The 21,954-nt window shown below is 53.0% G+C and overlaps 1 protein-coding gene across 5 annotated transcripts in view; it reads left to right on the top strand.

Annotated features, from left to right (window-relative positions):
* Positions 1-21,954, top strand: part of LOC142251160 (SLAIN motif-containing protein-like) — a 71,737-nt gene that overhangs the window by 27,326 nt on the left and 22,457 nt on the right. For all 5 annotated transcript variants that reach the window (XR_012725290.1, XM_075323695.1, XM_075323694.1 and 2 more), the window contains 2 exons: positions 12,936-13,076; positions 14,505-14,822. Coding sequence is in view for 4 of the 5 variants with exons in the window: in XM_075323695.1 (XP_075179810.1) it covers positions 12,936-13,076; positions 14,505-14,822 (459 nt within the window). In the remaining variant the exon portion in view is untranslated. The remainder of the gene's footprint in view (positions 1-12,935; positions 13,077-14,504; positions 14,823-21,954) is intronic.

Below are 21,954 nucleotides of genomic sequence, written 5' to 3'. Positions count from 1 at the left end.
CGGTGTTTGTTAAGGTTGAGGTACCCATTGTGGGTACGGAGGCTGGAGCCCACATGCTGCTTTCCTTCCCCATCCCCCTGAGGGCACTGAGGAAGTGGGATCTTACCGGCCCCCAAGCCCTGAGGCCGGGCTCCATCCACAGACCCGTAGAACCTGCTGGATACGGAGCTGGGTACCGTTCAGGGACAAGGTCCTGCGACTTTCAGGTACTCTGTGTCCCCGTAGGGACAGGCCGCGCACACTCCAGACTTGCTGGGTGTGCTAGTGCGCCGGGGACAGTAGCGCTGCGCGCTGGGGTTACAGTCACTGCAGTTTCTCTGAGGGACTTTATGTGTTGGGGACTACCGCGCCGGCCGCCCCTGGAGCGGCGGCGCGGCTGAGACTTGTGGTGCGCCGGGGACTTAGCGCCGACCGTGCTTTTACGACGGCGGCGCTTATAAATCTAGTCCCCGGCTTTTGCGGCCTAGCTCCGCTTCGTTCCCGCCCCCACCCTGTCAATCAGGGCAAGGGAGAGACGCTGTACGGTAGTCAGCGCCGAGGGCTGGAGTCTGTTTTACATACTCCAGCCCTCTCACTGGGCACAGTGGGACGCCAGTTCCCGCTCTTTGTCGGCAGCACGCCCAGGGCCCGCCCCTCTCCACAGGACGCCGGCAGCCATTCCTACATGCAGTCTGGCTGGAGAACGGACACAGGCTCTGGGAGACCCAGACAAGGGATTTCTGGCGACCACACACCCGCGTTAAGCGGGCGGTAAGCTGCACATTAGTGCTGGCCCCACTAGTGCCACAGTGTGATATTTGTGTATTTTTTTCTCTATACCATATATATATATATATTGCACTGTAAGGTCGCTTCTTGGCTGTATACCCTATATTGCTCTGAGGAGACGACAACATGTCATCCGCAAAACGCAAGGGTGCCAAGACACAGGCTGTATACGCTGCTTGTGCCGCTTGTGGGGCTGATCTACTGGCAGGTTCCAAAGACCCCCATTGTGTGCAATGTTCGGTCCCTGTGCCACTTCGTCAGCCGGAGTCTATGGTGGTAGTGGCCCAGGCAGAGTCACCGGTGAACCCTGTCCCGGTGACGGGGACAGAGTTTGCAGTTTTTGCTGACAAGATGTCTGTCACTATGACAAAAATCCTAGAGACCTTGCAGGCCAGGCCGGTCACTCAGACCATGGACACTGCTGCGTCAATGTTCCCCGGTCCCCCTCAGTTGGAGTTAATCCGTGCTTCAAGGGGGTCCCAGGCATCTCAGGCTGAAGGCTCTGACTCAGATGACAGTCCCAGGCAGCCTAAGCGAGCTCGCTGGGAGAGACCCTCCACGTCATCACGCGGATCAGGGTCTCAGGGAGAAGAGTCTCTGCGTGATGAGACAGAGGAGGGTGATCAGGAGTCTAATCCTGACACCGCTCTCAATCTGGATACTCCTGATGGTGACGCCATGGTAAATGACCTTATAGCGGCCATCAATAGACTGTTGGATATTTCTCCCCCAGCCCCTTCAGCAGAAGAGGCAGCTGCAGAGCAGGAGAAGTTCCATTTCAGGTATCCCAAGCGTAAACTGAGTACTTTTCTGGACCACGCTGACTTCAGAGAATCAGTCCAGAAACACCACGCTTATCCAGACAAGCGTTTCTCCAAACGTCTTAAGGATACACATTATCCCTTTCCCCCTGACGTGGTCAAACGCTGGACCCAGTGTCCAAAGGTGGATCCCCCAATCTCCAGGCTTGCGGCTAGATCCATAGTTGCAGTGGAGGATGGGGCTTCACTTAAAGATGCCAATGACAGACAGATGGACCTTTGGTTGAAATCTGTCTATGAAGCTATCGGCGCGTCATTTGCTCCAGCATTCGCGGCCGTGTGGGCACTCCAAGCCATTTCAGCTGGTCTGGCACAGGTGGACTCTATCATACGTCCAGCAGTGCCGCAAGTGAAGTCCTTAACTTCGCAAATGTCTGCGTTTGCGACTTATGCTATCAACGCTGTCCTGGACTCTACGAGCCGTACCTCAATGGCGTCTGCCAACTCGGTGGTTTTGCGCAGAGCCTTGTGGTTAAAAGAATGGAAAGCGGATTCTGCTTCCAAAAAATGTTTAACCAGCTTGCCACTATCTGTAGACAGACTGTTTGGTGAGCAATTGGCTGAAATCATTAAACAGTCCAAGGGTAAAGACTCCTCCTTACCCCAGCCCAGATCAAGCAAACCTCAACAAAGGAGGTGGCAGTCGAGGTTTCGGTCCTTTCGAGGCTCTGGCAAGGCCCAATTCTCCTCGTCCAAAGGGACTCAGAGCAAAAGGGCTCAGATTCCTGGCGGGCTCACTCACGCCCCAAGAAAGCAACCGGAGGAACCGCTTCCAAGGCGGCTGCCTCATGACTTTCGGCCTCCTCCCTCCGCATCCTCGGTCGGTGGCAGGCTCTCCCGCTTTTGCGACATTTGGCTGCCACAGGTCAAGGACCGGTGGGTAACAGACATTTTGTCTCACGGGTACAGGATAGAGTTCAGTTCTCGTCCTCCGCCTCGGTTCTTCAGAACTTCCCCACATCCCGACCGAGCAGAGGCTCTTCTGCAGGCGGTGGGCTCACTAAGAGCAGAAGGAGTGGTGATCCCTGTTCCTCTTCAGGAACAAGGGCAAGGTTTTTACTCCAATCTCTTCGTGGTTCCAAAAAAGGACGGCTCGTTCCGTCCTGTTCTGGACCTAAAGCTGCTCAACAAGCATGTGAACGCCAGGCGGTTCCGGATGGAATCCCTCCGCTCCGTCATTGCCTCAATGTCTCAAGGAGATTTCCTTGCATCAATAGACATCAAAGATGCTTATCTCCACGTGCCGATTGCTACAGAGCACCAACGTTTTCTACGTTTTGTGATAGGTCACGAACATCTCCAGTTCGTAGCTCTGCCATTTGGTCTGGCGACAGCCCCACGGGTTTTCACCAAGGTCATGGCGGCAGTGGTAGCAGTCTTGCACTCCCAGGGACACTCGGTGATCCCTTACTTGGACGATCTACTTGTCAAAGCACCCTCTCAAGAGGCGTGCCAACACAGCCTGAATGTTGCGCTGGAGACTCTCCAGACTTTCGGGTGGATCATCAACTTTTCAAAGTCAAATCTGTCACCGACTCAATCACTAACGTATCTTGGCATGGAGTTTCATACTCTGCCAGCGATAGTGAAGCTTCCGCTGGACAAGCAGCGGTCACTACAGACAGGGGTACAGTCTCTCCTTCACGGTCAGTCGCACTCCTTAAGGCGCCTCATGCACTTCCTAGGGAAGATGGTGGCAGCAATGGAAGCAGTCCCGTTTGCACAGTTTCATCTGCGCCCACTTCAATGGGACATTCTCCGCCAATGGGACGGGAAGTCAACTTCCCTGGACAGGAAAGTCTCCCTTTCCCAGACGGCCAAGGACTCTCTGCAATGGTGGCTTCTTCCCACCTCATTATCACAGGGAAGATCATTCCTGCCCCCATCCTGGGCAGTGGTCACGACAGACGCAAGTCTGTCAGGGTGGGGAGCAGTTTTTCTCCACCACAGGGCTCAAGGGACGTGGACTCAGCAGGAGTCCACCCTTCAGATCAATGTTCTGGAAATCAGGGCAGTGTATCTAGCCCTACTAGCCTTACAGCAGTGGCTGGAAGGAAAGCAGATCCGAATTCAGTCGGACAACTCCACAGCGGTGGCATACATCAACCACCAGGGAGGGACACGCAGTCGGCAAGCCTTCCAGGAAGTCCGGCGGATTCTGCTGTGGGTGGAGGACAGAGCATCCACCATATCAGCGGTTCACATCCCGGGCGTAGAAAACTGGGAAGCAGACTTCCTCAGTCGCCAGGGTATGGACGCAGGGGAATGGTCCCTTCACCCGGACGTGTTTCAGGAAATCTGTCGCCGCTGGGGGGTGCCGGACGTCGACCTAATGGCGTCGCGGCACAACAACAAGGTCCCGACGTTCATGGCGCGGTCTCGCGATCAAAGAGCTCTGGCGGCAGACGCCTTAGTGCAAGATTGGTCGCAGTTCCGGCTCCCTTATGTGTTCCCACCTCTGGCACTCTTGCCCAGAGTGCTACGCAAGATCAGATCCGATTGCAGCCGCGTCATACTCGTCGCCCCAGACTGGCCGAGGAGGTCGTGGTACCCGGATCTGTGGCATCTCACGGTCGGCCAACCGTGGGCACTACCAGACCGTCCAGACTTACTGTCCCAAGGGCCGTTTTTCCATCGGAATTCTGCGGCCCTGAACCTGACTGTGTGGCCATTGAGTCCTGGATCCTAGCGTCTTCAGGATTATCCCAAGGAGTCGTTGCCACCATGAGACAGGCTAGGAAGTCCACTTCTGCTAAGATCTACCACAGAACGTGGAGGATTTTCTTCAGCGCTCTATTGGGAGACCCAGACGATTGGGGTATAGCTACTGCCTCCGGAGGCCACACAAAGCACTACACTAAAAAGTGCAAGGCCCCTCCCCTTCTGGCTATACCCCCCCGTGGTATCACGGGTTCTCCAGTTTTCAAGCTTTGTGCGAAGGAGGTCAGACATCCATGCATAGCTCCACAGATTTTAGTCAGCAGTAGCTGCTGACTATTTCGGATGGAAGAAAAGAGGGCCCATATAGGGCTCCCAGCATGCTCCCTTCTCACCCGTTGATGGTGTTGTAAGGTTGAGGTACCTATTGCTGGTACGGAGGCTGGAGCCCACATGCTGCTTTCCTTCCACATCCCCCTGGGGGGCTCTGAGGAAGTGGGATCCTGCCGGCCTCAAAGCTCTGACGCCGGGCTCCATCCACAGACCCATTTGAACCTGATGGATACGGAGCTGGAGTACCGTTCAGGGACATGGCCCTGCACCATTACAGGTACTCTGTGTCCCCGGACACACAGGCACAGCACACTCCAGACTTGCTGGGTGTGCTAGTGCGCCGGGGACAGTAAAGGGTTACAGTCACTGCAGCTTTGCTGAGTGACTTTGTGTATTGGGAACTACCGCGCCGGACGCTCCGGGAGCGGCGGCGCGGCTGGGACTTGTAGTTCGCCGGGGACTGGGCGCCGACCGCGCTTTTACGGCGGCGGCGCTTATAAATCCAGTCCCCGGCTTCTGCGGCCTAGTGCCGCTTCGTTCCCGCCCCCTCCCTGTCACTCAGGGAAGGAGACAGACGCTGAGCAATCAGCAGCGCCGAGGGCTGGAGCTTTATTTACATGCTCCAGCCCTCTCACTGCACACTGTCGGGCGCCGGATTCCCGCTCTGACTTGGGGCACACCCACGGCCCGCCCCTACTCACACGAGCTGGGGAAGACGCCGGCAGCCATTACTGCAGTCCGAGCTCGGACTTTCGGCAACCAGGCAGGACGGTGGCGACCATACACCCGCTTATAGGCGGGCGGTAAGCGGCACACATAGTGCTGACCCCAATATATACTGCAGTGTGTACATGTGTATTTTAACTGCATAGGTCGCTATATGCCCGCTTGGAGAGCGACACATCAGCAGCAGGAAAGCAGGTGTGCTAAGGCACAGGCTTTCTAGGCTGCTTGTATTGCACGTACTGAAGTGTTCATTTGTGTTTATACTTGTATGCTATACATTGCACTGTACAGTCGCTAGTCTTAGCTATATTCTCCTGGAATGGCTAGACTACAGCAGCTGAAAACCAAGGGTGCTGGGGCACAGGTTTTTTTCTATGCTGCTTGTATTGCATGGGCTGCAGTGTGCATTTGTACTTGTGCTTGTATGCTATACATTGCACTGTATGGTCACTCTTCTGGGCTATATTCCCCTAGATGACTAGTCTACAGCAGCAGAAGAGCAGAGGTGCCAGGGCACAGGCTTCTATGCTGCTTGTATTGCTTGTGCTGCAGTGTCCATTTGTACTTTATGCTTGTATGCTATACATTGCACTGTACGGTCACCAATCTTGGCTATATACTTCTAGATGGCTAGTCGGCAGCGGCAAAAAAGCAACACAGATTTTCAGTGCTGTTTTTACTACATGGGATGCTGTTCATGACACCGTCCCATTGTGTGCATGCTCCCCTGTAGCACTTCGTCTGCCGGGGTCTCTAGCACTTCGTCTGCCGGGGTCTCTACTAGTCGTGGCCAAAGAAACCACCTGTCATCCCTGTCCAAGGACAGGGACGGAGTTGCAGTTTCGACAGATATATTGTCATAAGATAGAGATTTGCAGTCCAGACAGGCCATGGGCAATCTTCCTGACCAACCTCATTTGGAACGGGGGGGGTCCCAGGAGGACTCTCTGTATGATAAGGCAGCTCTCCAGGACTTTGATCCTGACATCGCTATCGATCCGGATACACCGGATGGTAACGCCATACGGAATGATCCTATAGCGTCCATCAATGGAGGGTTGGATCTTTCTCCCTCAGCTCCCCCAGTGGAGGAGTCAGCTTCACAGCAGGAGAAGTCCCTTTTCAGTATCTCAAACGGATATTGAGTATTTTTCTGGCCACGCTGACTTCAGAGAAGCAGTCCAGAAACACCACGCTTACCAGATAAGCGTCTTCTCCAAACGTGTTTTAAGATACACGTTATCCCTTTTCCCCTGACGTGGTCAAGCGCTGGACCTAGGGTCCAAAGGTGGATTCTCCACTCTCCAGGCTTGCGTCTAGAGCCATAGTTGCACTGGAGATGGGGCTTCAATTAAAGATGCCATTCACAGACAGATGGACTCTGGTTGAAATCTGTCTAGGAGGCTATCGGCGTGTCGGTTGCTCCGGCATTCACAGCCGTATAGGCAACCTAACCTTTTCAGCTGTTCTTGCGCAGCTGGCCTTGAGCACATGTACATCTGTACCGCAGAGGCGTCCGTAACCCCGTAATGTGTGCACTGCGACTTACCCTATTAATGCTGTCCTAAAAGTACAGTCGAGGTTTCGGTCCTTCCCAAGCTCGGGCAGGTCCCAATTGTCCTCGTGCAAAAGGGCTACAAAACCTCAGACGGGCTCAGATTCCGGCCGGGCTCAATCACGCCCAAGGAAGGCAGCCGGAGGAACCGCTACCAAGGCGGTCTCCTCATGTCTCTCAGCTCTCTCTCTCTCTCCGCATCCGCGGTTGATGGCAGACTCCCCCGCCTTTGGCGACATTTAGCTGCCACAGGTCACAGACCGGTGGGTGACGGACATTGTGCTCACGTGCACAGGACAGTGTTCTGTTCTCGTCCTCCGACTCCATCCTTCAGAACGGCCCCACCTCCCCTCCGAGCAGATGCCCTGCTGCAGGCGGTGGACGCTCTAAGAGCAGAAGGAGTGGTGATCCCTGTCCCCCCTCAGGAACGAGGGCGAGGGTTTGTACTCCAATCTCTTTGTGGCTCCAAAAAAGGACGGCTCCTTCCGTCCTGTTCTGGACCTAAAACTGCTCAACAAGCATGCGAACGCCAGGCGGTTCCGGATGGAATCCCTCCGATCCGTCATTACTTCAATGTCTCGAGGAGATTTCCTTGCCTCAACAGACATCAAAGATGCCTATCTCCACGTGCCAATTGCTACGGAGCACCAACGTTTTCTACGTTTTGTGATAGGAGACGACCATCTTCAGTTCGTAGCCCTGCCATTCGGTCTGGCGACAGCCCCACGGGTGTTCACCAAGGTCATGGCAGCAGTGGTAGCAGTCTTGCACTCTCAGGGACACCCGGTGATCCCTTACTTGGACGATCTACTCGTCAAAGCACCCTCTCAAGAGGCATGACAACGCAGCCTGAATGTTACGCTGGAGACTCTCCAGACTTTCGGGTGGATCATCAATTTGGCAAGGTTAAATCTGTCACCGACTCAATCACTAACGTATCTCGGCATGGAGTTTCACACTCTATCAGCGATAGTGAAGCTTCCGCTGAACAAGCAGCGTTCACTGCAAACAGAGGTGCAGTCTCTCCTTCAAGGCCAGTCGCACCCCTTAAGGCGCCTCATGCACTTCCTAGGGAAGATGGTGGCAGCCATGGTGGCAGTTCCCTTTGCGCAGTTTCATCTGCGCCAACTGCAAGGGGACATTCTCCGCCAATGGGACGGGCAGTCAACCTCCCTGGACAGGAAAGTCTCCCTTTCCCAGACGGCCAAGGACTCTCTGCAATGGTGGCTTATTCCCACCTCATTGTCACAGTGAAGATCCTTCCTACCCCCATCCTGGGCAGTGGTCACGACAGATACGAGTCTGTCAGGGTGGGGAGCAGTTTGTCTCCGCCACAGGGCTCAGGGGACGTGGACTCAGCAGGAGTCCACCCTTCAGATCAATGTTCTGGAAATCGGGGCAGGGTATCTTACCCTACTAGCTTTCCAGCAGTGGCTAGAAAGAGAGCAGATCCGAATCCAGTCGGACAACTCCACAGCGGTGGCATACATCAACCACCAAGGAGGGACGCGCAGTCGGCAAGCCTTCCAGGAAGTTCGGCGAATCCTCATGTGGGTGGAGGACACAGCATCCACCATATCCGCAGTTCACATCCCGGGCGTAGAAAACTGGGAAGCAGACTTCCTCAGTCGCCAGGGTATGGATGCAGGGGAATGGTCCCTTCACCCGGACGTGTTTCAGGAAATCTGTCGCCGCTGGGGGGTGCCGGACGTCGACCTAATGGCGTCTCGGCACAACAACAAGGTCCCGGCATTTATGGCACGATCGCGCGATCACAGAGCTCTGGCGGCAGACGCCTTAGTGCAAGATTGGTCGCAGTTCCGGCTCACATATGTGTTTCCACCTCTGGCACTCTTGCCCAGAGTACTGCGCAAAAAATCAGATCCGATTGCAGCCGCGTCATACTCGTCGCCCCAGACTGGCCGAGGAGATCGTGGTACCCGGATCTGTGGCATCTCACGGTCGGCCGACCGTGGTCACTACCAGGCCGGCCAGACTTACTGTCCCAAGGGCCGTTTTTCCATCGGAATTCTGCGGCCCTGAACCTGACTGTGTGGCCATTGAGTCCTGGATCCTAGCGTCTTCAGGATTATCCCAAGGGGTCGTTGCCACCATGAAACAGGCTAGGAAGTCCACCTCTGCTACGATCTACCACAGAACGTGGAAGATTTTCTTAACCTGGTGCTCGGCTCAGGGAGTGTCTCCCTGGCCATTTGCATTGCCTACTTTTCTTTCCTTCCTGCAATCGGGGTTAGAAAAGGGCTTGTCGCTCGGCTCCCTTAAGGGGGAAGTCTCGGCACTATCCGTGTTTTTTCAGAAGCGTCTAGCACGTCTTTCTAAGGTGCGCACGTTCCTACAGGGGGTCTGTCATATCGTACCCCCGTACAAGCGGCCGTTAGATCCATGGGATCTCAACAGGGTATTAGTTGCTCTCCAGAAGCCGCCTTTCGAGCCTCTGAAGGAAGTTTCCTTTCTCGCCTGTCACAGAAGGTGGCGTTTCTCGTTGCGATCACATCGCTTCGGCGAGTGTCTGAGCTGGCAGCTCTGTCATCCAAGGCTCCCTTCCTGGTGTTCCACCAGGACAAGGTAGTGCTGCGCCCCATTCCGGAGTTTCTCCCTAAGGTCGTATCCTCATTTCATCTTAATCAGGATATATCCTTGCCTTCCTTTTGTCCTCATCCGGTTCACCGGTATGAAAAGGACTTACGTTTGTTAGATCTGGTGAGAGCACTCAGAATCTACATTTCCCGCACGGCGCCCATGCGCCGTTCCGATGCACTTTTTGTCCTTGTCGCTTGTCCGCGCAAGGGGTTGCAGGCTTCTAAAGCCACCCTGGCTCGATGGATCAAAGAACCAATTCTAGAGGCCTACCGTTCTGCGGGGCTTCCGGTTCCTTCAGGGCTAAAAGCCCACTCAACCAGAGCCGTGGGTGCGTCCTGGGCATTACGACACCAGGCTTCGGCTCAACAAGTGTGCCAGGCAGCTACCTGGTACAGTCTGCACACTTTCACCAAGCATTATCAGGTGCATACCTATGCTTCGGCGGATGCCAGCTTAGGTAGAAGAGTCCTGCAGGCGGCAGTGACACCCCCGTAGGGGAGGGCTGTTTTGCAGCCCTAACATGAGGTATTTCTTTACCCACCCAGGGACAGCTTTTGGACGTCCCAATCGTCTGGGTCTCCCAATAGAGCGCTGAAGAAGAAGGGAATTTTGTTACTTACCGTAAATTCCTTTTCTTCTAGCTCTTATTGGGAGACCCAGCACCCGCCCTGTTGTCCTTCGGGATGTTTTTGTTGTTTGCGGGTACACATGTTCTTCATGTTGAACGGTTTTTCAGTTCTCCGATGTTACTCGGAGTTAATTTGTTTAAACCAGTTATTGGCTTTCCTCCTTCTTGCTTTGGCACTAAAACTGGAGAACCCGTGATACCACGGGGGGGTATAGCCAGAAGGGGAGGGGCCTTGCACTTTTTAGTGTAGTGCTTTGTGTGGCCTCCGGAGGCAGTAGCTATACCCCAATCGTCTGGGTCTCCCAATAAGAGCTAGAAGAAAAGGAATTTACGGTAAGTAACAAAATTCCCTTCTTCTTATCCTGGTGCTCTGCACAAGGAGTATCCCCCTGGCCATTCGCGTTACCTACTTTTCTTTCCTTCCTGCAATCTGGGTTGGAAAAGGGCTTGTCGCTCGGCTCCCTTAAAGGGCAAGTCTCGGCACTATCCGTGTTTTTTCAGAAGCGTCTAGCACGACTTTCTCAGGTGCGCACGTTCCTGCAGGGGGTTTGTCATATCGTCCCTCCGTACAAGCGGCCGTTAGATCCATGGGATCTAAACAGGGTACTAGTTGCTCTCCAGAAGCCGCCCTTCGAGCCTCTGAGGGATGTTTCACTTTCTCGTCTCACAGAAAGTGGTCTTTCTAGTGGCGGTCACGTCTCTTCGGAGAGTGTCTGAGCTAGCAGCGCTGTCATCCAAGGCTCCCTTCCTGGTGTTCCACCAGGACAAGGTAGTGCTGCGCCCCATTCAGGAGTTTCTCCCTAAGGTGGTATCCTCTTTTCATCTTAATCAGGATATCTCCTTGCCTTCCTTTTGTCCTCATCCAGTTCTTCGGTATGAAAAGGATTTACATTTGTTAGATCTGGTGAGAGCACTCAGAATCTACATTTCCCGCACGGCGCCCCTGCGCCGCTCGGATGCACTCTTTGTCCTTGTCGCTGGTAAGCGCAAAGGGTCGCAGGCTTCAAAAGCCACCCTGGCTCGATGGATCAAAGAACCAATTCTTGAAGCCTACCGTTCTGCGGGGCTTCCGGTTCCATCAGGGCTGAAGGCCCACTCTACCAGAGCCGTGGGTGCGTCCTGGGCATTACGACACCAGGCTACGGCTCAACAGGTGTGCCAGGCAGCTACCTGGTCGAGTCTGCACACTTTCACCAAACATTATCAGGTGCATACCTATGCTTCGGCGGACGCCAGCCTAGGTAGAAGAGTCCTGCAGGCGGCAGTTGCCTCCCCGTAGGGGAAGGCTGTCTTCGCAGCTCTAACATGAGGTATTTCTTTACCCACCCAGGGACTGCTTTTGGACGTCCCAATCGTCTGGGTCTCCCAATGGAGCGCCGAAGAAGAAGGGAATTTTGTTACTTACCGTAAATTCCTTTTCTTCTAGCTCCTATTGGGAGACCCAGCACCCGCCCTGTTGTCCTTCGGGATTGTTGGTTTTTTCGGGTACACATGTTGTTCATGTTGAACGGTTTTCAGTTCTCCGATGTTACTTCGGAGTGAATTTGTTTAAACCAGTTATTGGCTTTCCTCCTTCTTGCTTTAGCACTAAAACTGAGCAGCCAGTGATCTCACTGGGGGTGTATAGCCAGAAGGGGAGGGGCCTTACACTTTTTTTAGTGTAATGCTTTGTGTGGCCTCCGGAGGCAGTGCTATACACCCAATCGTCTGGGTCTCCCAATAGGAGCTAGAAGAAAAGGAATTTACGGTAAGTAACAAAATTCCCTTCTTTTTCATCCCTTTCGCTTGTCCCCTTTTCCCCTTTTATCTCCCTCCCCTCATCCTTTCCCCCTTTTTTCCTTCCTTTCTCTTGTCCCCTTTTTCTCCCTCCCCTCATCCTTTCCCCCTTTTTTCCTCCCTTCCACCACCTCTCTTTCCTCACCTCCTTTCCTTCTCTTCCTTCTTCCATTAACTCTTTCCGGTCACTCCCTTTTCTGTATATATTCATAAACTTGCTCTTCCCTAAAATCTGTGAAGTGTAATGGAGGAGGGAGATGCAGCTGCAGTTTCTCAGTGTCTATGATGTGTACTGCAGCCTGGGGGTTTAATCTTATTGATCGGAGGATCACACAAGGAGGAGCCTGCCCATGTATCAAGTAGTAAGATTACACTTACTGAGAGCAGGAAATATCATCAAATTTAAGGAGTAAAGGCCAGGGATACATAAGGCAGTCCTGTGTAAACGACATATGAACAGAACATTGCTGACCAGCAAAGTGGGGGAGGATTACACGGGCTATATTTTATTTATTTATTTATTTATTTTTTTATTTTATTTTTATCTTCTGGAGAACACATTGACCCTGAATAAATGAAACCTACATTTGAACCTAAAAAGGGGGAAAAATCGAGAGGCAGGTGAAAGGTAGAAAATGTGATAACATATGAGGTCAGAGGATCCTGTAGGTGATTGCCAGATGTTATGGCTTCTTTTTCCACCGCCGGAGGTCACACATCCGGCTGTTACAGCTCCCGGCGGTCACAGTCTGTCGCAGCAGCTGGTGCCGATGTTTGCTGATCCCTGTTGTACTGTTGATTCTGGTGCGGTTTACTGTGCACTGATCAGGTGTGGTGGACACGTGTTTGTGAGATGTTTTGTGTCACTTATGGTCACCATTATCACGTATCAGGGTCCACATACATATTCTCCATAACGCACCATGGCTGCAGGCAACTGGGTAGTGATGGTTGCCCTCCTCCGTGTGAGCGGTGCAGGTCCTCCTCCTATGGTGGTCTCTGCCATGTACGCTCCTTATACACATTTATATGCTGATGATCAGTTCTGTATTTTTTTTTTTCCTTCCAGGTTACATGAGCGTCCATTCTGCCCTCAGCTCTCAGTCCTCTGTGGACAGTGAATTAAGCACATCCGATGACTCCATCTCTATGGGGTACAAGCTCCAGGATCTGACCGATGTCCAGGTTATGGCCAGACTGCAGGAGGAAAGTGAGTCCATAGCTGCCGTATTATACAGTATGAGGCCTGCACGCCGCCATGACACTATATCAGCTGGTGGATCAGAAGTCGAACACCTCACATTTTATTAACAATACGATGACTAGCTCCTGTCATTGGCTCACAGATGACAAGGCCGTGTATTGAGGCCCGTTATCGCGGTAGGACCTGTATGGTCTATATTGTGTAGCGTCCCACCCTGAGTCTCGCATATAATGGGAGTTGTGGTTCTGCAATAGCTGGAAAGCCACATGTTCTGGAACTCCTGGCTGCAGAACGTAGGCTTGTCTTAAAGATTTGGACCCAACAGGACCCCCCTCCATTAGTGTTACTAGCAGCAATCAACTGGTCACCAAAAGCGTTGATGCTGCTGGGGCGGCCTCTCATGGTGGCTGTATTCTGCAGACATAAACTGGATGAAGTGTTCTTGTACAAGACTTACCGTATTGTTAGGTTTATAAGGTGCAACGGATTTGAAGACGTACCCCAAATTTAGAGAAAAAAAGGGGATTTTCTTTTTATAATACGGTGGTGTCTTATCTGAGAGGGGGGGCGGCAGAGGTGGTGGAGCAGGGTTGCAGGGGCGATGGTGCGGCAGGTGTCCCAGATGCTCGCTGCGAGCGGCTTGAGGCAGGCAAGATCCAAAAACCGTTCTGGGCCACTGTGCTGTGAGGTGAGGCAGGGGCCATCCTTAGGTCGGCGGTGCTTCAAAGAAATGGCTCCCTCAATCGGCGCGTGTGCAGATTGAACTGTTGGCTCAATGACAAGCCGAGATTTCATCTGCGCACGCATTTTTTGGATTATAAGACGCAGTTTTCCTCACAAAAATTTGGGAGGAAAATGAGGGGTGTGTCTTATAACACGAATGTAGCTTACCGTGAGGTGGTAGAGAGGGGTCGCAGGAGGCAGGGTAATGCTGGCGGCTGGTGCTATCTTTAGGTCGGCGGTGCGGCTTCAAATAATGGCGCCCGGAGTCGGCGCATGCGCAGATGAAGCTCTCGGCTCAAGATCTCATCTGCGCATGCACCACCTCCAGCCCAGCAGCGGACTTAAGGAGAATGGCGCCATTTTTCAGAAGTCCGCTGCTGGGCTGGAGGTGGTGCATGCGCAGATGAGATCTTGAGCCGAGAGCTTCATCTGCTAATGCGCCGACTCCGGGCACCATTATTTGAAGCTGCACCGCCAACCTAAAGATAGACCCAGAACAGCGCCTGCAGCATTGCCCTTGCCACCTGCTACACCTCTCCACCACCTCCCGGTAAGCTACATTCGGATTATAAGACGCATCCCTAATTTCCCTCCCAAATTTTTGAGAGGAAAACTGCGTCTTATAATCAAAAAAATACGGTATATTGGGGCAATGCTGCTGTGCATATTTGGGCTTTTTACAAGGCGAGTCTAACCTTTGCGCCTTTGCAGGTCTCCGGCAGGACTACGCTTCCAGCTCGGCCTCGGTTTCCCGTCGCAGTTCTAGCGCCTCCCTCAATTCTCTGCGGAGAGGAACATTCAGTGACCAGGAGTTCGACACCTACAGCCTGGAGGACGACGACGACTGCGACTGTTCTCTGTCCTATCGCAGTGCCCACCGCTATTCCCCGTCACCCCTCAGCTCACCACGTTGCCAGTCGCCTTCAGCCACAGGTGAAAGCAGCAGAGCAGCAGCTTCCCGCATTCGTCCTCCTCGCAGATCTATGCAAAATCAAGGGCAGGAGCGGATGAAATACCCTGGATATGAAGGTAATACTATATAGGCCGTGCCAGGGAGTGTGCCTACCTCTGATCTTGGTAGGGGGTGAGAACATTTTAAAATGTTGTATGGAGATCAAAATTATTGGATGTCTAGTCAGGTTTTGCAATTTATTATCCCAGACGCTTTGACTAATAATTACATTAGTATAGTTTATACAGTGGAACCTTGGATTCGGAGCATAATGGTTTCCGGGAGTGTGCTCATAAAAAAAAAAGTTACTCTTATATCAAAGCAAATTTTCCCATAGGAAATAATTGAAATGTAGACAATTCGTTCCACAACCCAAAAATATTTACTGTATTTATATAAACTTATTACGGTAATACAAAATAATGTCCTGTATCCATATAAAATTATTACAGTCACTAATACAAAATACTGTACAGTAAAAACATAGAAAATTAAACTGCACTTTAGCTTACAATAGATTTTTCTTTGTCGCTCCATTGGGAGACCCAGACAATTGGGTGTATAGCTTCTGCCTCCGGAGGCCACACAAAGTATTACACTTTAAAAAGTGTAACCCCTCCCCTCTGCCTATACACCCCCCCGTGCATCACGGGCTCCTCAGTTTTTTGCTTTGTGTTGAAGGAGGCACACATGCACTCATGCTCCCATTTTAGTCAGCAGCAGCTGCTGATTGTATCGGATGGAAGAAAAGAGGGCCCTAACAGGGCCCCCGGCATGCTCCCTTCTCACCCCACTAAGTCGGCGGTGTTGTTAAGGTTGAGGTACCCATTGCGGGTACACAGGCCGGAGCCACATGCCGTTTTCCTTCCCCATCCCTTAGGGGCTCTGGGAGAAGTGGGATCCTATCCGGTCATCCAGGCACTGGGACCGGGCTCCCTCCGCAGCCCCTGTGGGATTCTGTCGGACAGGAGACTGAGTATCATCAGGGACAGGGCCCTGCATCTACAGGTACTCTGTGTCCCCTTGGGGACGGTGCATGGAACACCTTGACCTCAGACGCTGCAGCGACTGCGCTGTTGGTATGAGACCGGGACTACCGCGCCGACCGCGCCTGCTTGCCGGCCGCGGTTTTTAACTTTAGTCCCCGGCTTTTGCGGCCTAGTGCCTTAAACTCCCGCCCCCAGGCCTGCCAGTCAGGGGGAAGGGCGGGACGGTCGGTCTGACGCAGACAGTGAGGGCTGGAGCACACTTGGCTGTCCTCCGCCCCCCTCACTATTCACTCTGGGGCACCAGATTCCTGCACTTTTGTGGTTACGCCCACGGCTCCCTCCTCCCCTGTGAACGCCGACGGCCATGTTTTAAGCACATTCTGCCAGTGGAGGACTTCTGGCAGCACCTCTGGGAGACCCGAGGCAGGGAATCTGGTGGCTACACACTGCTTGAGCGGTCGGTAAGCCAGGTGGCTTCTTCCCACCGGTGCTGGGCCCCCTAGAGTGCTGAACTGTGTATATATATGTATATATATGTATATGTATATATATGTATGTATATATGTATGTATATATGTATATGTATGTATATATGTATGTATGTATATATGTATGTGTATATATATATATATATATATATATATATATATAATTTGTATACATTTTCTCGGTTCGGCTGTACTGTTAGCTTGTGGCTATATCCCTCAGTGATCACTCTCCTGGGAGACTACAGCATGTCGTTCACAAGGAGCAAGGGTGCCAAGACACAGGGTTATTTTGCAACCTGTACCTCTTGTGCGGCTATGCTACCTGCAGGTTCCACCTACCCTCACTGTGAGCAATGCTCGGGCCATGTGGCACTCGCTCAGCCGGAGCCTGGGGCACTGGTGGGACCCTCGGCCCAGGTAGAACCGCCGGCTTCCCCTGTCCAGGCGGCAGGGACAGAGTTTGCAGCTTTTGCTGAGAAACTCTGAGTCACTTTCACAATCCATGGCTCAGTCTATGGACAAATGGTCTGCTAAGATACTAGAAGCTTTGCAGCCCAGACCGGCCCTTACACAGGCCCCGGGCACTGCGGGATCGCCCCCAGGCCCCTCTCGGTCTGCGACGAAGCGTGCTCCTGGGGTGGCCTCTAGTTATTACGTGGAGGACTCCGGCACGGACCGCAGTCCCAGACCGGCTAAGCGGGCTCGCTTAGAATCTTCCCCGACTTCATCACGCTGTTCGGGGTCTCAGCTTGAGGACTCTCTAGAGGATGAGGCGGAGGTCGCAGCCCAGGACTCTGACCCTGACGTTGCTCTCAATCTTGATACACCTGAAGGGGACGCCATAGTAAATGACCTTATAGCGTCCATCAACCAGGTGCTAGATCTTTCTCCCCCACCTCCACCTATAGAGGGGTCGGCAGCACAGCAGGAGAAACACCAATTTAGGTTTCCCAAACGTACTAGAGTTTTTTCTTCGATCACTCGAACTTCAAAGATGCTGTCCAGAAGCACAGAGCATTTCCGGACAAGCGCTTTACTAAGCGCCTTAATGACACACGTTACCCCTTCCCCTCTGACGTAGTTAAGGGTTGGGCTCAATGTCCCAAGGTGGATCCTCCAGTCTCTAGACTGGCGGCTAGATCCGTAGTAGCAGTGGCTGACGGTTCAACGCTCAAGGATGCCACGGACAGGCAGATAGAGCTCCTAATGAGATCCATCTATGAAGCCATAGGCGCGTCCTTTGCCCCAGCCTTTGCAGCAGTGTGGGCACTCCAGGCTATCTCAGCTTGTCTGTCTGAGATTAATGCAGTCACCCGTACCTCTGCTCCGCAAGTAGCGTCTTTAACGTCTCAGGCGTCGGTATTTTCATCCTACGCCATGAATGCTGTCCTGGACTCGGCTAGCCGTACAGCGGTAGCATCCGCCAATTCGGTGGCAGTCCGCAGGGCCATGTGGCTACGCGAATGGAAGGCAGACTCTGCTTCCAAGAAGTTCTTGACCGGTTTGCCCTTTTCTGGCGACCGATTGTTTGGCGAACAATTGGATGAAATTATTAAGCAATCCAAGGGAAAGGACTCGTCCTTACCCCAGCCCAAACCAAAGAGACCTCAGCAACGAAAAATTCAAGCGAGGTTTCGGTCCTTTCGGCCCTCAGCCAGGTCCCAATCCTCATCGTCCAACAGGCCACAGAAGAGCCAGAGAAACTCTTCTGCATGGCGGTCTAAGTCACGTCCTCCAAAGACCGCCGGAGGCACCGTCTCCAAGGCGGCCTCCTCATGACTTTCGGCCTCCCCAAACCGCATCCTCGGTCGGTGGCAGGCTCTCTCGCTTTTGCGATGCCTGGTGGCCACATGTCCAAGACCGATGGGTGAGGGACATTCTGTCTCACGGTTACAGGATAGAGTTCAGCTCTCGTCCTCCGACTCGTTTTTTCAGAACATCTCCGCCCCCCGAGCGAACCGTTGCACTTTTTCAGGCGGTGGACACTCTGAAGACAGAAGGAGTTGTGATCCCCGTTCCCCTTCAGGAACGTGGTTGCGGCTTTTACTCGAACCTGTTCGTGGTACCAAAAAAGGACGGTTCGTTCCGTCCCGTTCTGGACCTCAAACTACTCAACAGACACGTGAGAACCAGGCGGTTTCGCATGGAATCCCTCCGCTCTGTCATCGCCTCGATGTCCCAAGGAGACTTCCTGGCATCAATCGACATCAGGGATGCCTATCTCCACGTGCCGATCGCTCCAGAGCATCAACGCTTCCTGCGTTTCGCCATTGGGGACGAACACCTTCAGTTTGTGGCACTGCATTTCGGCCTGGCGACAGCCCCACGGGTCTTCACCAAGGTCATGGCATCCGTGGTGGCGGTCCTACATTCTCAGGGCCACTCAGTGATCCCTTACTTAGACGATCTCCTAGTCAAGGCACCCTCCCGGGTGGCATGTCAACACAGTCTGACCGTGGCTCTGGAGACGCTCCAGAGGTTCGGGTGGATCATCAATTTCCCAAAGTCAAAATTGACTCCGACCCAATCACTGACTTACCTCGGGATGGAGTTTCATACTCTCTCAGCGATAGTCAAGCTACCGCTGGACAAACAGCGTTCGCTGCAAACAGGGGTGCAATCTCTCCTTCGGGCCCAGTCACACCCCTTGAGGCGCCTCATGCACTTCCTGGGGAAGATGGTGGCAGCAATGGAGGCAGTTCCCTTTGCGCAGTTTCATCTGCGTCCACTCCAATGGGACATTCTCAGCAAATGGGACAAGAGGTCGACATCCTTAGACAGGAACGTCTCTCTTTCCCTTGCAGCCAAGACCTCTCTTCAGTGGTGGCTTCTTCCCACTTCCCTGTCGAAGGGAAAATCATTCCTGCCCCCATCCTGGGCTGTGGTCACGACGGACGCGAGTCTGTCAGGGTGGGGAGCGGTTTTTCTCCACCACAAGGCTCAGGGAACCTGGTCTCCGACAGAGTCCTCCCTTCAGATCAATGTTCTGGAGATAAGGGCAGTGTATCTAGCCCTAAAAGCGTTCCATCGGTGGCTGGAGGGCAGGCAGATCCGCATACAGTCTGACAACGCCACGGCGGTCGCGTACATCAACCACCAGGGCGGCACTCGCAGTCGTCAAGCCTTCCAAGAAGTTCGGCGGATTCTGCTGTGGGCGGAGGCCACAGCCTCCACCATCTCCGCGGTTCACATCCCAGGCGTAGAAAACTGGGAAGCAGACTTTCTCAGTCGCCAGGGCATGGACGCAGGGCAATGGTCTCTTCACCCGGACGTGTTTCAAGAGATCTGTTGCCGCTGGGGAACGCCGGACGTCGATCTAATGGCGTCTCGGCACAACAACAAAGTCCCGGCATTCATGGCACGGTCTCAGGATCACAGAGCTCTGGCGGCGGATGCCTTAGTTCAGGATTGGTCGCAGTTTCGACTGCCTTATGTATTCCCTCCTCTGGCAATGCTGCCCAGAGTGTTGCGCAAGATCAGGTCCGACTGCCGCGCCATCCTCGTCGCTCCAGACTGGCCGAGGAGGTCGTGGTACCCGGACTTGTGGCACCTCACGGTGGGTCAACCGTGGGCGCTCCCAGACCGACCAGACTTGCTGTCTCAAGGGCCATTTTTCCATCTGAATTCTGCGGCCCTCAACCTGACTGTGTGGCCATTGAGTCCTGGCTCCTAGCGTCCTCAGGGTTATCTCAAGAGGTCATTGCCACTATGAGACAGGCCAGGAAACCAACGTCAGCCAAGATCTATCACAGGGCTTGGAGGATCTTCTTAGCCTGGTGCTCTGATAAGGGGTTTACCCCCTGGCCGTTTGCCTTACCCACGTTTCTTTCCTTCCTTCAATCCGGAATGGACAAGGGTTTGTCTCTCGGCTCTCTCAAGGGACAAGTTTCGGCGCTTTCCGTGTTTTTTCAAAAGCGTCTAGCCAGGCTTCCGCAGGTCCGCACGTTCCTGCAGGGAGCTTGCCACATAGTTCCACCTTACAAGCGTCCACTGGAACCCTGGGATCTCAACAGGGTTCTACGGGCTCTTCAGAAACCACCTTTCGAGCCGCTGAAGGATGTCTCTCTATCACGTCTTTCGCAGAAGGTGGCATTTCTAGTGGCAGTCACATCACTCCGAAGAGTGTCAGAGCTTGCAGCGCTGTCATGCAAAGCCCCCTTCCTGGTATTTCACCAGGATAAGGTGGTTCTGCGTCCGGTCCCGGACTTTCTCCCCAAAGTGGTGTCCCCTTTTCATCTCAATCAGGATATTTCCTTACCTTCATTTTGCCCTCATCCAATTCACCAATGTGAAAAGGATTTGCATTTGTTAGATCTAGTGAGAGCACTCCGGATCTACGTGTCTCACACGACGCCACTGCGCCGTTCTGATGCGCTCTTTGTCCTTGTCGCTGGCCAGCGTAAGGGGTCGCAGGCTTCCAAGTCAACCTTGGCTCGGTGGATCAAGGAACCGATTTTTGAAGCCTACCGTTCTTCTGGGCTTCCGATTCCTTCAGGGCTGAAAGCCCATTCTACCAGAGCCGTGGGTGCGTCCTGGGCATTGCGGCACCGGGCGACTGCTCAGCAGGTGTGTCAGGCAGCTACCTGGTCTAGTCTGCACACTTTCACGAAACACTATCAGGTGCATGCCTATGCTTCGGCGGATGCCAGTCTAGGTAGGCTAGTCCTTCAGGCGGCGGTTGCCCACCTGTAAGAGGAGGGCCGTTGTTGGCTCTTTTTCTCAGGGTATTCTTTTACCCACCCAGGGACTGCTTTTGGACGTCCCAATTGTCTGGGTCTCCCAATGGAGCGACAAAGAAGAAGGGAATTTTGTTTACCGTAAATTCCTTTTCTTCTAGCTCCTATTGGGAGACCCAGCACCCGCCCCTGTTCCCTTCGGGCTGTTGTTCTTTTGTGTACACATGTTGTTCATGTTGAATTGTTCTTTTGGTTCATGGTCTTCAGTTCTCCGAACATCCTTCGGATTGAATTTACCTTAGACCAATTTAGAAGTATCCTCCTTCCTGCTTTTGCACCAAAACTGAGGAGCCCGTGATGCGCGGGGGGGTGTATAGGCAGAGGGGAGGGGTTACACTTTTTAAAGTGTAATACTTTGTGTGGCCTCCGGAGGCAGAAGCTATACACCCAATTGTCTGGGTCTCCCAATAGGAGCTAGAAGAAAAGGAATTTACGGTAAACAAAATTCCCTTCTTTGGTGTGCGGGAGGTACAGTATAAGCAATGTGCTGCACTGGTTATCAGAAAGAAAGTACAATACTGTATCCACTAATGCAAACTGATAGACATGCTATATAGTATATACTGTACTGTGCAGTGGTATACTGTGTACAATATACAGTACAAATGTACAGAAAGCTACCTCCAGAGCGGATCAGAGCGCGGTGAAAGGACAGAACCGGACGTGTGCACGGTGAGGATTTGCTCTTTTTGCAAATCATTGCTCTTAAACCAAGTTACAAGTTTGTAAAAAGCTTTACTGTCTTGCAAAACGCTCTCAAACCAAGTTACTCTTAATCCAAGGTTCCACTGTGTATGGTTTTACTCTTGCTCCATCCGACCATACCAGACACCCGATGCTTGTTTTCACCGCGGAAAGGCTAGTTTCACACTTGCGTTGGACGGGATCCGTAGCATTGCGTTGTGTGACGCATGCAATGGATGCGTTGCATATAGTGACACAACGCATGCTACAGATCGTACAAAATAACGCAATCCGTTATAGTTTTTTTCCTTG

Source organism: Anomaloglossus baeobatrachus, chromosome 9, assembly GCF_048569485.1.
Source record: "Anomaloglossus baeobatrachus isolate aAnoBae1 chromosome 9, aAnoBae1.hap1, whole genome shotgun sequence".
NCBI classification, from domain to species: domain Eukaryota; kingdom Metazoa; phylum Chordata; class Amphibia; order Anura; family Aromobatidae; genus Anomaloglossus; species Anomaloglossus baeobatrachus.
Note: the sequence above shows the minus strand (reverse complement) of the source record. Positions and strands in the feature narration are given on the sequence as shown.